Consider the following 18,085-nt stretch of genomic DNA (forward strand, 5'->3'; position numbering starts at 1 on the left):
TGAAGGAGGGCCTGGGGCCTATTCGACTGGAGAGAGCACACCAGCTAGGCCGAGAACAAGCAAGAGAGGCGAGGCCTCGCCTGGTAATAGCCAAACTTTTAAACTATAACCATAAAGTGGAAATCTTGCGCAAATATAAACAACTTCGGGAGACTTTAGCATTTGAAGAGTCTGAGGTGCGCATTTTCCAGGACTACTCTGTGGCCTTAACGGAGTGCAGGAAGCAATTCTACCCACTTTGCTCCTCTTTGGCTGAAAAAAAAAATACGCTTTCTCTTTTTATATCCAGCCACTTTGAAAATTTACCATCAGGGACGCTGGCAGGTATTTGAGGCCGCGGCTGAGGCGGCCCTTTATGTGAACACTCAGGTGTTGCCCCAGTCGGACCTTACATGAAAGAGCACATGGTGTGCTTCCTTGTTTGTCACATGCTCCTGTGTGCCTGTGGCATTGTGGATGCTCCGGGATCTCCTGGTTTGGGGGAAGCCTGGATCTCAGATAATATGGCTGTTACTTGCTATTCTGGTTTAAGTTTGTTTACAATTTTGTGTTTTTTCCTGTTCTAGTTCAGAAATTGATAAACTGTATATTTGAGCTCATCCTAACGTTCATTTGCTCTGCAGACTGCTCTTATGACTATTGTATTTACTGTATGGGAACTCAGGGCCCGGAGTGGCATTGTTTTGTGATCTTTCACACCTTTGGGACCGCCTAGGGCGAACCTGAGGCTGTGACCACAACCATGCAATTGGGGAGAAGGTTGGGAAGGGAGGGGGGGTTGGGGTTCCAGGGGGGGAGTCCATGGCCTACGTGGTTGCTGCTGGTATTCTTTCGATTATTGGGAAGGGTGGGATCAGACCCTGCTGCGAGACTCCTGCACCTGACATTTACCATGGTACTGGTGCTGCTCGGGCAGGTCCTGAGCGCCATGTGGCTGCCCTGGGTATGGCTGGGAACCGGGGTGGATTTTTTCCGCACTTAGCATTTTATATGTTTGTACTAGCCCCTTTTATACCTGCTGGCTAACACTTTGAGAATAGTATCCTGGAATGTTTCGGGCATTACCTCTCCCATAAAACGAACAAAAATTTTAACACAGCTCAAACGACATAAGGTCGACATAGCCTGTCTGCAAGAAACCCAACTTACAGACTTGGAACATCAGAAATTGAGGAGGTCCCGGGTAGCCGCAGTGCATGCAGCATCTTCAACTCATAAGCAGGCAGGGATGGCGATACTGATTAGTAAGACATTGCCTTACACTGCGAAAGTAGTAGCCTCGGACCCACAGGGCCGCTACCTCTTGTGCAGTTGTCAGTAGGCACATATTCCTTTTACTTGATGAATGTATATGCACCTAATACCTATGACCATTCCTTCTTTGAGGGTCTAACTGCCATGCTTCTTGGGCGGGTTACTGATCCGGTATACATTGCAGGGGATTTCAATCAGGTGTTTGACCTGACTTGTGATCGTTCTCAGCAGGGACCTGGTGCGAGTATATCTCATACCAGAGGCCTGCCCTATCTTTGCGCCACTTTAGATCTGGTGGACCCGTGGAGAATTCTCCATACCACTGAACGGGATTACACACACCGCTCCAGAGCACATAACACACAATCTAGGATAGATTACATCCTTACCATGCGCAGAGCATTTCTAAATGTGGATGCAGCGGTAATAGGCCCGGCGGTGATTTCAGATCACGCGATGATCTGGCTAGATGTGAATGTGGGCTTCGGTTTACGCGGACCTGTACGTTGGCGCTTCCCTAGTTATCTATTTTCTGATGACCATTTCAAAACATACCTAACGACTAAATGGGGTGAATTCCTAGACTTTAATGGTCAGCATAGCAATGATCCGACACTGTTTTGGAGCACGGCTAAGGTGGTGCTCAGAGGAGATTGTATAGCTTATGTAATAGCGCGTAATCGCCGTTTGTCCCGGGGAATACTGCGGTTGGAAAAAGAACTAGCAAGCGCTAAGCGTCAGTATACCCTGTTCCCGACCCGCCACGCTAGGGAACATTTAGCTTCCGTGGAAACGACCCTCAACTCCTATATACATGAGCGCACGGTGAAAATGCTCTTGTCTCAAAAATTTCGCTACCATCGCTATGGAAATCGGGCAGGGAAGTTATTAGCCCGCTTGACTTCCCAGGTGCGGGGTCACCGTTATGTTTTGGGATTGAGGGATAGTACGGACCAATTTCAACACACTACTGAACACATTGCACAAATTTTTCAGTCCCACTTCGGGAAGATATATGGGTGCCGGGACTCGGGAGCTGAACCCCTTATTAAGGACTATTTCACGGATTCCGGTTTACAGCCGCTCTCTGACTCGGATGTTAGGTTTCTTAATGCACCCATCGCCCCTAAAGAACTACATAAAGCTATCCACAATCAACAAAATTTTTCGGCTCCAGGGCCAGATGGCTTTACGGCAGAATTTTATAAACTGCTCTCAGGACAGCTTAGTCCTTTTTTAAGGGACTATTACTCCCAGGTAATCCAGGATGAACATTTCCCAGGAGAAGCGAATGAGGCTTTAATCACATTGATATTGAAGCCTGGCAAAGACAGTTCTGCTCCCGAGTCCTATCGCCCAATTTCTTTGCTGAATGTAGACATCAAAATTCTGTCCAAAATCTTAGCTGATAGATTAGCGACCCTTCTCCCCGATGTGATTGCATCCACACAAGTCAGCTTTGTACAGGGTAGACAAGCAGTACACAACATACGTAAAGCATTGATAGCCTTAGCGCACACGCAATTCCATCACACTCCTATGCTTCTACTCAGTTTGGATGCGGCACAGGCATTCGACCAGGTCAATTGGACGTACCTCTTTGAAGTGCTAAATTGTATGGGAATATCTGGCTGGTTCGCCTCGGCATTACGCACTTTATATTCCACTCCAACAGCAAGACTACTTGTCAATGACATTATTACTGACCCAATACCTATTGAGAGAGGAACTTGACAGGGCTGTCCCCTGTCACCCCTCTTATTTCTATTGTACCTCGAACCCTTTCTTCGCACAGTGTCTCAGGACCCCGACATAGTGGGTGTGGACTTCGGGACTCATTCACTCAAAGTGTTGGCCTTTGCAGATGACCTATTATTTTTGCTAATTGACCCCGCTCACTCTGTTCGATATTTATTGCAAGCGCTTGACGAATTCAAATTTTATTCGGGATTTACGTTGAACTATCAGAAATCTATGGCCCTAGCTAGCCCCATGACACTACAACAGACATGGAGTGGTCACTTCCCATTTACGTGGGCTCAGACTTCAATTTGCTATTTGGGGGTACAGATCCCCCGAGACCTTACGACCGTGTACTCCAGCAATATCACCCCATTGCTTCAAGACATCTCACAACATCTACAGAATTGGTCCACTTTTCCCTTATCGGTGGCGGGCCGGGTAGCCCTTTTTAATATGGTGCTCTTTCCCAAATGGTTATATCGCTTTCAGGTTTTACCTCTGCTGCTGTCCCATGCCCATAACATTCGTTTAACGAAAGAGCTACAGCGTTTTCTATGGGGTGGTAAGCGACCACGTATGCCCTTGCTACGGATGTGTCTGCCCAGGGATAGGGGGGGGCTATGGTTTATTAAATGTACGTTGGTATGCTATGGCTTGTCAGATGAGACATATTAATGATTGGTTTAGAGGAACATCTGATTTTTCTGCTACACCACTGGAGTTATCTTTGCTGGCTCCGTTCCATGTGAGCTATTTTCTACATGTGGCGGATCCGAGGATGCGTCCTTTGGTGTCTCATTACCCCATTTTTACGCCGGCCAGAAGGACATGGAGATGGGTCTGTAAAACAGCCAAATTGTCTTCTAGGGTGTCTTTATATTTGCCTATACTGGGCAATGGAGCTTTCCAGACGGGTATGCAAAATGCCACCTTTCTTAGGTGGCAAGCACAAGGTCTACAATATCTTTTTCACCTGTTTTCGGAGGAGGGGAGCCTGGTCACATTTGCCGAGCTGCAACGAACTTTTGACCTACAGGCTAATGATCTCTTCGCCTATTACCAGATCCGTCACTATGTTCAGTCCCTCCCAGTGGCTGCCCTTACTGAAGTCTGCAGGGAGGCGCTTTCGGAACTTTTCAGCCTTTCAGCCCAACAGAGGATTCCTCTACGATTTCATATTGTGGGGATCCGGGATTGCCAACCAAGTACGAATCTGGATATATTAGCGACAGCGTGGGCTGAGGACTTGCATTGCCAGTTGACTGCTCAACAGTTACAATGGATCCTGAAGAACATTCAGATGGTGTCACCCAATATTACTCACTGGGAAATGCAATTGAAAATTGTTCTTAGACTTTACATTCTCCGGAACGTGCAGCCCGGATGGGGATTACTGCGTCGCATTCTTGCCCGAAATGCAATCTGGCTTACGCATCTTTGAGTCACATGTTTTGGGCCTGCCCTGCAATCCAACAGTTTTGGAGACATCTTGGCCTATATACCACATCACTTTGGGGAAGGCGATGGCTTCCGCAACCGAGGGCGTTATTTGGATTTTATAATATAGCCTCGCCCAAACCCAGGGGAATGTCAGCATTTATCTCCAGAGCCCTTTTGATGGGAAAAAAAGCCATCCTCACCAACTGGCTCTCGCGTTATCCCCCGTCATATGCACAATGGAGATCCCTAATGATAGTGCACGCAACACTGGAGAGACGCATGGTGGGAGACTTGACTCTTGGCCCGGGTCGCAAATTTTGTCAGGTGTGGGAGCACTTCTGGCAGGACCTCACACCCGCATGCTTGCAGTAGATTTTTGAATCTTTAAGATTTTATTCCCACTCAGCTGTTGGACTGGCCATGGATTCTTGGGGAGGGGAGGGGAGGGGAGGGGGGGGGGGGGGTTGGGAGGGGAACTGATTATATTGTAAATGTTATTTCCTGAATGGTACTACTGTTTGTATTTGTTTCTTACTGCTGGAATAATAAAAATCATTTAAACATAATGGCACAATCAAATATCACACCACTTATACCCAATTAAACCACTTATGTTGGGTGCAGGTATACGTGATCTAGGTGCCTGCCGGTGTCTAACGTACTACATGTGCTACTTGTTTGTGAATCCAGATCTTAGTGAGCATTTCTAGCACTGAGAAATCACCGACTTGTGTTTTTCTTTCCATGTTTTTTTGTATGTGTATTCCATGTTCCATGTTTTCCATGTTAGTATGTGTATTCTGAATAGATTTATACATCTATTGCCAAGCTAATAAAATTAGGACTAAGTTATCAAAAATGTTACAGAATATATACTTCAAATTAAGATAATGTACGGATACAATATTTGCTACAAAGCAATTTAGTTAGTACTTGAAATAATGTGAGATGGTGAGTTGCCCATGGTCACAGGGGTTATCTGTGGTAGAAACAGGACTTGGGTTGTCCAGATCTGTTATCTAGGCCATTCCCTTTCATCTTTTTTTTTTTTTTTTACCTAGCTTTTTTCCCTTTTTTTTGTTTGTATCTCTGGTATAGTAATCAAGGCAGTATATCTGGCAACATGAGCCTTTTATTTGAAAATATATGTGGATTTTGCCCCTAGTTTGTTCATCTCCCTCCCACCCTCCTAACATTCCCTGCAAATGTACCCAGTCTTGCCATAGCATCAACAGTCCTGAACCAGGGGACCTTGCAGTCATGGTCCCCAAATCGAATTACTAAATGCAATACTCAGTGACTGTAAGTGTCTTTCCTTTCCTTCTGTTAGTAACCCTACAAGAGTTGTAAATGCTGCCTTTGCATTGTTTCAGACAACTCAAGAATTGAGAGACCTTTCTGTACTGCTACTTGGCCATACTTTTCTATACTGAAACCCTGCAGTTTGTTCTAATACTTTTTTAATGCACCTTTTGAATAGGGTTTTACAAGCATGACAACTCAAGAGAAGAAATCGGTTGACTTGAGCCTTCAAGTAGGTTTGTGCATATATGAATTTTACTGTCACAAAGTAGAGTTTATAGAGGGGTTTTTTTTTTTTTTTTTTTTAAACTAAGAGAGGGTAAGAGCTATAATTGCTGAAGCTATCTGCCTTTAAAGCAGTTATATGTACAGGTATCTTTAGCTGCTATTTGTACTCGGATGTTGAAGAAAGTGAAATTATTTTCCATGGGCAAACAGGATGAGTCACTCATACGGTGGTGATGTCATCCAACAGTACCAGTGTTTGGATCACAGTGCAGTGATCTTTGAAACATTTACAGCAGGGGTGTCCAACCTTTTGGCTTCCCTGGGCTGCGTTGTCCGAAAAAAATGTTTCTGGGGCCGCACAAACACGCAAACGCTGCAGCAAGACAGAGGAGGGAGCCGGCAAGACAGTAAACACCCAGTGGCAGCAGAGGAAAACACTACATCGTCCTCGATCGGGGCCGCACAAAATACTTCACTGGGCCGCAGGTTGGACACCCCTGATTTACAGTCTCCTTAACCTTATCGCCAAACAATCTTTGGGTTCCTTTTTATTAAGGTGAGCTAGTGTTTTTAGCACTTGCACAAGATTAGCGCGCACTAGCCAAAAAATTACTGCCTGCTTAAAAGGAGGCGGTAGCAGCTAGTGCGCGCAGCATTTTAGCGTGTGCTATTCTGCACGTTAAGGCCCTAATGCACCTTTGTAAATGGAGCCCTTTCTCTCATAGAAGTGGTGTTTATAAATATATACTTGTGGAGAACTAACACTGACCCAAGCCATATGCCTCATGCTTCTATGCTTTTCTGGACACTGGCGCAGCTCACTGGAACCTGATACTGTTGGATGACATCACCACTGTGTGAGTGACTCATCCTGTTTGTCCATGGAAAATAATTTCACTTTTATAAACAACCACTTCTATGAGAGAAAGTTTGTGATCCAAACACAGCCCTCAGGTCTGCATTAGAAATCATTGATCCAAAAGCCACAAGGGTCGCAAATCCACAAAACCTATAATTAGTCGTGGCGCTATTAACCATACCCTATGTGGCAATGCCATGTCATCAAGTCTACCATACATCATACCATTCTTGTTAACTAATAAGACTACATCTGAGAGAACAAAAGCAGCAATAGTCTTTCTTAGTTTAATAAAGTGACACCTACTTTTTATCACTACACAGATTCTCTGCCAATTAGAGGATGCTTGACATCTTTTGCCAAAGTTTGAGCCAAAGTAACTACCAACAAGTGGCTCCTGAATGTGTGATAAACAAGGGATATTACATGACTTTAGATGACTCCTCTCCACCAAACCAGGCCACCTGTACTCAAACATCAGGTTATACTCATCTAGGCAGATAAGTCTGTCTTTAGACAAGAGTGCTAGAACTTTTACTCTTGGACAAGCAGACAGCATATTCTCGCATGTTGGTGACATCGTCCATGGAGCCCAGTACGGACAGTGCTAAAAGTGTACTGTCACTTTAAACTTCTTAAGAAGCTTTGTGACTGCATGCATGAGTGCCTCCTGTCCGACATCAGCTCTCAGTTCTTCGTTTTCCATGGAGGGAAGTTGTTTTTTGGACTCTATCCATATAAAGTTGCTTTCCTAGTCAACATTATTTTTCTTTGCTCAGATGGGCCTTTGGGCTGTTTTCTCTCCATTTTTTCTCACTGATTTTCCTTCTCATGGTGCAACCATTGTGTTTTTTTATCTTGCCACCATGATTTTTCCTCACATTGAGGCCTTCTAGTGGGTTAAAAAAGAACACTCATTGTCAACGGCCCTTCTCCATCACTGACCCGCATTGCTGGTGCATTCAGTGTCTGAGGCCAGAGCATCAAGTAGACGCTTGCATCCACTGTTCTACTTTACTAAAACGCTCTCTTAAGGCTTGACGCATCCAGCAAGAGAAGCTATTTGGACCGGCCATGGCCTCTGGAGACAAATTGATGCCATTAGTACAGACGGTACTGGCATCGACGTCTCCCTCAATGTCAGACGTTGTTACTACATTGGGTAACCCAGCTAAGAAGCTGTCCTCTTCACAACAAGCATCGCAGACATCTTCTGCATCGAGCCCCTTGATGTATACACCAGTGATTCCCAACCCTATCCTGGAAGAACACCAGGCCAATCGGGTTTTCAGGCTAGCCCTAATGAATATGCATGAGAGAGATTTGCATATGATGGAAGTGATAGGCATGCAAATTTGCTTCATGCATATTCATTAGGGCTAGCCTGAAAACCCAATTGGCCTGGTGTTCCTCCAGGACAGGGTTGGGAACCACTGGTATACACTGATGCAATCTCCTTCTGTGCAGGCTGTGTCTTTAGGGCGTGCTTTCTCATAGAAGTCACCCACCACTCGACACTCTGTATTACCAATGGTACTGGCTGTTGAGCCAATGGTACCGGTGCAGTCTTTCCGGAACCAACTGAAGGAGTTCTTTTGGAGGGAGCTCGGCAACCTGTTTAAGCTGCATGCAGCACCAGTACTTACATCGATTCCCTCGATACTGGCCCAGCCCTGAGCATGGTACATCAAGGCCCAAGGGTACCGAATCCAGCTCTCCATCGAAGCATTGATGGACATCAGGATCCCATGGTACCGATGCTTGCTTCTCCAAATCCAAGCATGCATTGCATGGTACTGATTCCCATTCACCTTGACATCCATCAAGATCTAGACAGTCTCGATGTCGATCTTCATTGTCATCTTCATTGGACCTGTACCAACATCATTGAAAGGGCTCTTCTTGACGCTCTCAGTCATCATACTTGTACTAGGAAGCATCTTTCTTCTTCTTCCTATAGAGAATCTTCTGGAGCTGTAGATGTTGATTCTGATCTTGAACCCACATTTTATCCCAGGACAAGCAGGCAGCATATTCTCATGTATGGGTGACATCGCCAACGGAGCCCCGGTACGGACCACTTTAAAAGTGCATTGCCACTTTAAGAGTTTAGAAAGATTGTGATAGCCTGCACCGCGCATGCACGAGTGCCTTCCTGCCTGACGTGGGCGTGCGGTCCCTTCAGTTTCCTAGTTTCCGCTGAGCTAAGTCACTTATCAACGGCTGTTATTTTTTCGCTGCCTTCCCGCTCACATGGCTTTTTTTCTGACTTTTTTGTCAGCTTTCTTTTTCTTTTCGTGTTAAACTAAAAAAAAAATATATATATTTTTTTACTTTTTCTCTTTTGTGGTTGTGGCCCAGCGGGGCCTGTTCCATGCCCCAATCCTCAACTTTTGATTTTGCCGAGGCCATTTTTCCATCAATGTCCCATCCACAAACGAGTTTCAAAAAGTGCAAACGGTGTGCATGCCCTATTTCTCTTACTGACCCGCATCGCTGGTGCCTCCAGTGTTTGGGACCAGACCACAGGGCTGATTCATGCACTCGTTCTTCTCTTCAAAAGAGGACCCTCAAGAACTGACAAATTCAACAACGTCTGCTTTTCAGTTCCGCTATGGAAGGAGATTCGGCACTGGTACCGAAGTCAACGTCGCTGGAATCCACCTAGGTGTCGCATCCAGTGGGTAAGCCGGCTAAGAAGCCTTCCCCCACCCCTTTGGGTCCTCAGGTCACTTCAGCAGTGAGCCAAGTCCTGCAGCCCTCTAGGTGTCCTAAGAAACGCTCGGCTCCGGTTGAGGTGAGTACCTTGTCATCTGCCTCCTCATCTCTGGAGCACAGAGTGACACCAAAGGAACCAGCGAAAAAGCCAGTGGTACCGGTGCAGACTCTTAAGCAGCAAATTCAAGAAGTGCTGCGAGCGGAGTTACGGGAGCAGTTATAACTCTTACTCCCTGTCATGGCGACACTGACTCCTGTGCCGGTCCAGTCTGAGCCTTTGTTATCGGCATCGACCCTTACGGCGCTAGATTCCCGAAAGTCTTCATCGGTGCCGTCGGGCTTGGTTCAGGGTTCGATGTCAGATGCAGCTCAACATCGCTCTTCACACAATCTCCCGAGACAATGTCGGTCAAATCGACTAAATCCTTGAAGATTAAACATCTTCAACCATCGACACCCAGTTCTCGACGTCGTCTTCCACCGATACGGGACTCTGATCTCTGGGAAAATTCTGAAGAGCCTGTTCTGACTGATGCTAAGGCCTCTTTTAATGAAGACTCAAGTTCCTTCTTCTTAAGAGCCTGCTCAAAAACCAGATAAGGCTTCTTTCTCCAAATTTTTGAGGAAATGCCAGACTCTTTCTATACCTCTGGAGGCTGACTCAAAGAAATCTAAAGCATTTTTGGATGCATTAGATTATGAGTAACCACCTAAGGAGTTTCTTAAGCTTCCTCTCCACGACATTCTATGGGAGACCTTTTATAAAAATCTTGAAACTCCGTTGACTATCCCTGGGGCTCCTCGTAAGCTTGATTCCCTTTATAGGGTGGTTTCAATTCTGGGTTTTGACAAGTCTCAGCTCCTTCATGAATCTCTCCTGGTGGAGCCCACACTTAAAAAATCTGCAGGGGCCAGTGTTTATGCTTCTGTTCCTCCTGGCAGAGAGGGAAAGACAATGGACCACTTTGGCAAGCGTTTATATCAAAATGCCAAGCTTGCCAACCGGTCAAGCAATTATGCTTTTCATTTTTCTTTTTATCTTAAACACTTAGTTAAGCAAGTGTCCACACTACAGAAATATTTTACCTGAGCGTAAGGTACTTATTTTCCAACATTACATTTCTAGTTTGCTGCAGTATGCTCTATTTATGACACTTTTGAGCTCACCTCTCGAGCTGCAGCTATATCTGTGGCTATGTAGCGCTTAGCCTGGCTTCGAGTGTTGGAGCTGGATGTCAGTCACCAGGATCGTCTGGCCAATGCTCCTTGTTTGGGCGATGAACTTTTTGGTGATTCCTTAGATTCCACCAACCAAAAGTTATCGACCCATTAAACCAGGTGGGAGGTTCTGGTGAAAAACAAGAAAAAACCTCCCCTGACTCATCCTTTCAGACCACAGGCTTCATATCGGCGTCGTTTTGCTGCTAAGACTCTGCAGTCACCTCAATACCAACCTTGCAGACAAAGGCAACAGCAGCAACAGCCAAGTTGTCAACAGCAAAAACAACAGGCTGCACCACCTGAATCTACACAGCCTTTTTGACCTGTTTCTCTGAAGCATAGCCAGTCTCACCACTTCTCAACCTTTACCTCAGCCCATCGGAGGTTGTATTCAGCTCTTCATGAGTCGTTGGGAACTTATAACATTGGATCTTTGGGTCCTCGACATCATTTGTCAGGGTTACTCTCTAAATTTCCAGACTCTTCCACCAGACAACCCTCCAAGAGAGTCTGCTTTGGACCCTGCTCAGTCCTCCCTTCTTCTGCAGGAGGTACAATCCCTTCTTCTGCTGAATGCCATCGAGGAAGTTCCCCTCGATCAGCAGGCCCAGGGATTCTACTCCCGTTACTTCTTGGTTCCCAAGACCCATCCTGGATCTGAGAGCTTTCAACAAATTTCTTGTCAAGGAGAAATTCAGGATGCTATCTCTCGCCCTGCTATATCTTCTCCTCAATCAGCATGACTGGCTATGCTCCCTAGATCTCAAGGAAACCTACACACATATACCAATTAATCCGACTTCAGGAAGTATCTGTGTTTTCGACTCAATCGATGTCATTACCAATACAAGGTGCTTCTCTTCGGTCTGGCATTGTCTCCCAGAGTATTCACGAAGTACTCAATTGTAGTGGCCGCATCTCTCGATCACACAGCCTTCAAGTCTTTCCTTACCTGGATGACTGGTTGATCAAGGCTGTTTCATCTCAGGAAGTGGTCCAAGCAACATCTCAGACCATTTCTTTTCTTCAGATTCTGGGATTCGAAGTCAACTTCCTCAAATCACATCTCATTCTGACTCAACTTCTTCAGTTCATTGGAGCAATCCTAGATACCACCCTCATGAAAGTGTTTCTTCTGCCAGACCGCCTTCACACTCTCATCCGTCTGTGTCAGCAGTTGCTTCTTTTTCAAACCATCTCTGCCAGACACATGATGGTTCTCCTGGGCCACATGGCTTCAACTGTTCATGTCACACCATTGGCAAGGCTACATCTTTGCACTCCTCAGTGGACTCTTGCTACCCAGTGGTCTCAGGTGACGGATCGTCTTTCACAACACATATCTGTGACATCATCTCTTCTGCAGTCGCTTCAATTGTGGATGACCTCATCCAATCTTTCCAGAGGTCTCCTTGAACACTTGCCCTCTCATCACAAGATTATGACAGATGTCTCCTTATGCCTGGGGGGCACATATGGACGATTTGCAGACCCAGGGTCTTTGGACCGCCAGAGAGCGGAAATTTCACATCAATTTCATGGAACTCAGAGTGATTTTTTTATGCCGTCAAGACTTTTCAACATATCCTCTGCCCTCAAGTCCTCCTCCTTTGCCCAGACAATCAAGTAGCAATGTACTACATCAAGCAAGGAGGCACGGGCTCTCTTCTGTTGTGTCAGGAAGCCCAGAAAATATATAAACATAAGATGCAATCACTTTACTCTTTAACATCACTTAATATTCTGTCAAAGACTAATTCACATCAAATATCCCTCCCCCCCTTATACCCAACAATTGTTTTTAAGCATAAGAAAACATAGAGTATCCCCACCCTGGACGTGCATGAACAAAGGGAAAAAATTATATTCATTCTGTACAATATTTTGTTAATGGCTCCCAAACATCCCTAAATTTCTTAAAATGCCCTTGCTGTATGGCTATTACCCGCTCCATTTTAAAGATTTGGCATAATGAATTCCACTAAAAATTATAATTCGGCCGATCCCAATTTTTCCAGTTTTTCATAATGTGCTGTATGGCAACCCCTGTCATAATGAGCAAAAGTTTATTATTACTAGAAGATATTTGGCTCTTAGCTCTCATTGATGTACCAAATAACAGTATCATATGATAATGCCACCGGATTTTCCAGTAAATTGTTCATTTGACCCCAAATGGATTTCCAAAAGCGAAGTATCAATGGACAATAGAATAGTAAATGATCTAATTTTCCAAGCTTGCTTCAAAACACACAGTGACCGGGGCTGGAATGATAGGTTTAAAGCAGCAGGATAAATTTGCGTTACCAGATTGGTGAAAATGCCATGCTGATCTGTCAGGTCAGGGACTCTCGTGACCATGTGCTTTATTAAGGATAAAATATTTTGAATATTTCATTAATAAATAACCTCACTACCTCTAGATTTTGATAATTAATAAATTACGCTTTCTGACACCTTTTAACAGTTATATCAAAAAGTATGATGAAAAGTAGAAACATACACTATTGCAGGAGATGGCTAAAAAAAAAAAAATCAACAACAAAACCCCCCCCAACTCATTTAGACAGAACTGTGGCAGCTCAAAATTGGAGGGAAGCAGAAAAATGAGTGTAAAGAAGTAACAGGTGCCTTCTTTCCACTAGGACAAGGGCAGGCAATTCCGGTCCTCGAGAGCCGGAGCCAGGTCAGGTTTTCAGGATATCCACAATAAATATGCATGAGATAGATTTGCATCTCAGGAGGCAGTGAATGCAGATCCATCTCGTACATATTCATTGTGGATATCCTCAAAAACCTGACTTGGCTCCGGCTCTCGAGGACCGGAATTGCCTACCCCTGCACTAGGAGAATCTAAAGATATAGGAAGGAGGTGTTATAGCTGGGTTGCACAATTAGAGACTCGAAGAGGGGAGCTGAGTCCTCTTCCCCAGAGGCCAAGGGAGGAAAAGGGGAAGGGCAATGAGTGAGACCTTTTCCCTGAAGGAGAGTGAGGCATCAAAGTCAAAACCTTAGCTTAATACTACAGTGCACAAGATGCCAGAAGAAATAGGTCCACCAGCACCTCTCACTCACACCCCCTTCCTGTCCATGAGTACCCCATACTTGCACCCCCTTCCCTAGGTTCATCAGCACCCCCTACTCTAACCATGTCTGCAGGTCTAGCAGCACCCCTTACTTTTATCCCCTCCCCAGGTCCAACAGCACCTTTCACTCACTTCTTCTCCCCTGGTCCAGCAGTACCCTGTATTCTCACCCCCTCCAGGTTCAGCAGCACCTTATACAATTATCTTCCAATATCCAGCAGTACCCTGTACTCATATCACCCCAAGTCCAGCAGCACCCTTCTACTCGCCCCCTCCATATGCAGCAACAGCCCTTACTCTTACCCCAGGTCCAGCAGCACTCCTTCTCAACCCCTCCACCCCATACTCCAGCAGCACTGCGACTTGGGAACCTTTACTAAAGATGATCTGTACTTTTGTCATCCACGCATGCGCCCCTCGCACTTATCCCTTCAGCATTGAAGAAAAGCTGCTGCCATCAATTCTGTATGCTGATCTGGTGCGGGACCTTGAGCATCTGTACATGCTCAAGGCCTGCCAGTTCCTGCCTTCTCAGAGAATCTGAGGGGCAGAAACTGGCAGGCTTTGAGCATGCACTCATTGGCGGCTGCAGCTTTTCTTCAACGATGAATGGGTAAGTGTGATACCTGTGTGGTAGGGGGAGTGTACATGGAGGACAGCAGTACAGATCATCTTGGGGTTGGGAGGATAGTGGTGTCAATTTTCATCGGGGTAGGGGCGCAACGGCAGTGGGGTTGTATGACAACAGCATTGGTGGTCATCGGAGGTTAAACGGAGGACAGCAGCCTCTGTGCTTGGATGGTGGCTTGGCAAAAATCTTTGTTCATATTTGAGTATATATGGTATCTAGTAAGCAGAGGGGAAAATAGATGTGGTCCTACAGTCTTATGAGGTGTCTGTAAAAAGGGGTACCTTGTAAAGCAGTAATATTCAGTACATACAGGAGATTTGAACTTCTGCAGGGGCCATTCCACAGCTAGAGAACATCTGGCTTGTAAGAGGGACATTTCTGTGCAGGATATGACTTTAATATTTTTATTAGAACTGTGGTGTTTGGGCTCCTGTAATGTTTCATTTGCATTTAACATAGCAATATAAATTTCCATCTTACTGTTATATGACTTTAGTTTCTAGATCCTTATGATGGTGATTCAGAAGAGACATCAACACATTCTGATGGCAGCTCAAATAGTCAATATCTGTTTGGTAACAGTGATATTCATACACTGGTGTGTAGCATTCAAAATCAGGCAGTTTTGGGGGATGTATCCTGTGAGGAAGATGTTTGCATGTTGAGTGAAAAGCAGGAATCTTTCTCTCCTTTTATAAAGTGGGATTCTCCTTCGCTGGAAGCTAGTGATGTCTTCGTACAATCTCTGCCTGATTTAGGAATAGCTTTTGGAACTATCACTGCAGAATCATCAGGCTGCTCTTTGGACTCTAGCATTCTTACTGGGCCTTCAGGTTTCAGTTCAAGTCAGTTTATGTTGCTTACTATGGATCCACTGCAATCCCCAGACCAGCCAGTAATGGCTTTGTTGCATGAACAGAAACGAAAGTCTGAGATCAGCAGTGAATTTACATCTAAATCGTCTGTAGCAAAGAGAAAACTTGGTATGTCAATTTTTGATTACAATGGAGAAAAATTAATAAAGAAACAATGTGTTGCTGAAAGGAAAACATTTGCAAAGACCTGACATACTTTCAACAAATATATATATATTTTTTACACCTGACGTTACTTTCAGGGGTATATTTAATACTTACTGCAGTTTTTTTTTTGTGGGGTTTTTTTTTTTTTTTTTTAGTGCTTTAAAGACAATATTGATGGTATGTTGGTAAAATAGAGATCTCAAAGCAGCAAGGGAATTGACCCCGATTCCTCCACAAAGAAGACACAAACAAGAAACAAAAGGCTTATGAAGAAATGATGTCCAAGATGATGGCTTTATTAAAACAAATAAATAACCCATTGGAAACATTTGGATCCGACATGGTCTGTATTTTGACACAATTGTCTTTTTCAGGGGTCTCAACTGGCCCAATAGACAAACTTGTGGATTAAAACGATGATCTGTGCGCCAAGACGCTTTGAGCCTGTTGTCTTAGCGCAGAGATCGTTTTAATCCACAAGTTTGTCTATTGGACCAGTAGGGACCCCTGAAGAAGACAATTGTGTCGAAACACGGACCGTGTCGGGTCCAAATGTTTCCAGTGGGTTATTTATTTTAATAAAGCCATCATCTTGGATGTTTCTGGTAAAATAGAGATCAGCAGTTATAAGGCAGAGTGGGTGAAGAATAGTGAATTTGGCTACATGTTGCCGGTAGTATTTATACTCTCTAATGGTTGGCTTTTCATTCCTAGTTCTTGAAGGCTATTTATAAGACAGATTGTATACAATGGAGATAATAGGCCTGTAAATAATGCATACGTTAGGGATATAATGAATACTGGATCTGAGAGAAGACCAAAACAGTCTAATTGAAATCTAGTACTGCACCAAATCAAATAGTTTTATGTTTTTTTTGTTTTAATTTTTCCTTTTAGAGCCTTCATATTCACTCCCAGTTTTCAAGGGTTGTCAGTGGATCAGATGTTCAGGATCTCCCTGAGGGAATATAAATGAGAAAGATCTGCGTACAGTAGAGTTAACAGGCTAGCAAATCTCTCATGACACAGTCATTAGGGATAGCCTGAAAACCTGAGCTGTTGATTACCTCCCTAAAGCCTTGCTATTTGATTGAAGTTCTCAATGGTCATCAGAATAAGTGCCAGTAATGGCATTGTATCCTGCTTGCCGTTACAGATGTAATTATCTGTTTTCATTAGTGACATTTGCTTACTTTATTTTTCTTCTTTAAAATTGAGCCAAACTAGTCCTCACCCTTCTTAATTCAGCACATTAAACCAATAAAGTGGAGAGTAAAAGTGGTCTGTCATAATTAGCCCTTTATGCCTTTTAACAGACTATATTCAGCAGTTTAGAGAAATATTGGGCTATCAGAAGAAAATAGTCTGTACAAGAGGTTTAAATTCTTTTTATCTCAGATTAGAAATAAGCTTAGGGAAGTCCAAGTTATAAAGCATGGATGTAGCTTAGTATAGATACATTGAATGTTAAAAGCAAAATACAAATTGAAAAAAATGCAGATTGCATATGTATTGTAGACTGTCTGAAGTAAAGCTACAATTCTATTGGAACCATGAATAGTCTCTTTAGAGTTATCTATATTATTTCTATGTCATACAATGTGTTAGTTTGCATGTCATTCTACTACTATTGCTTATGTACTGTAAATTATGCTGAAGTTGTAAGAGTGACCATCACTACAATAATGTTCCTTGTGCAGAAACTCTACTTTGACTAGCTTTAAACTGTTTCCTGTAAAGTGTTCCTAATGTTTTTCTCCTTTACAGTGTGTTCTTGCTATGTGCTAGTGTGACCCCTGCTTATTGAACATTTTTGCTGCCTAATGCCATAAAGTCATCATTTTGTGTATCCTTATAAGGAACAGATTCTTATATTCTGCATTTTGTAAATGTATTTTATATCTATTTTTTTGGTATAAACAAGGTATAGCTCTACATCTTCAGCCTTCATGAATGAATAAGTGAAAATGGGTTACTCTGTTTTGTGACTGCCCTGTGAATAGAAAAAATGGATTACACTTTATTTTGTGCGAATAAGAGAATCAAATGGCTACTAAGAATGTACTATATATCTGTGTGTGTCTTCCATGTGGGTGGATGAAAGTTATTGAAATGTAAAAGGCTTTAACTGATGCAAAAGTGCCATTATTTCCTATATCCCCTTCTCTCAAATACTGTCATCTTATAGAAGATTCTAAAGTTTAACTACACTCAAGTCACCCACAATAAATGAAAGATTAGCATAGGCACTCCAGTTACGGTACTTGTGTGCATCTGAGAAGCTGACAGCTATGCCATCAGTAGTTTCACTACCAGCAGCAAGGGCTGCCCAAGACTGATAGGGTGTAGTAGAGATGTCAGACTAACAATATACCACCCATAGGGGCAGCAGCTGATGGATAGTGTTAGAGGATCGCTTTTGATGCAACAACATTGAATTCTGTGCAGAAAAAAACACCTGGCAATCTGCCACCAGAAGGATATTTTTGTGGACTCTGTTCTCCTGCCTTTAGTACTGGTATTAGTGGTAACCATCTTGATTGCTTCAGCATGTCTCAGCTCTTTATGTGGCTTGTGCTTC

General features: G+C 43.9%; 1 protein-coding gene across 2 annotated transcripts in view; it reads left to right on the forward strand.

Moving 5' to 3' along the window:
* Positions 1-17,592, forward strand: part of LOC117363381 — a 32,183-nt gene extending 14,591 nt beyond the window's left edge. The window contains exons 4-6 of one of the 2 annotated variants that reach the window (XM_033950989.1): positions 5,918-5,971; positions 14,979-15,465; positions 16,402-17,592. In XM_033950989.1, coding sequence (XP_033806880.1) covers positions 5,918-5,971; positions 14,979-15,465; positions 16,402-16,466 — 606 coding nt within the window. In that variant the 3' untranslated portion in view covers positions 16,467-17,592. Of the gene's footprint in view, positions 1-5,917; positions 5,972-14,978; positions 15,873-16,401 lie in introns of those variants that run through there. The other variant, XM_033950988.1, reaches the window with a different exon arrangement.
* Positions 17,593-18,085: the final 493 nt, after the last annotated feature.

The sequence above is a fragment of the Geotrypetes seraphini genome, chromosome 7 (genome assembly GCF_902459505.1).
Source record: "Geotrypetes seraphini chromosome 7, aGeoSer1.1, whole genome shotgun sequence".
NCBI classification, from domain to species: domain Eukaryota; kingdom Metazoa; phylum Chordata; class Amphibia; order Gymnophiona; family Dermophiidae; genus Geotrypetes; species Geotrypetes seraphini.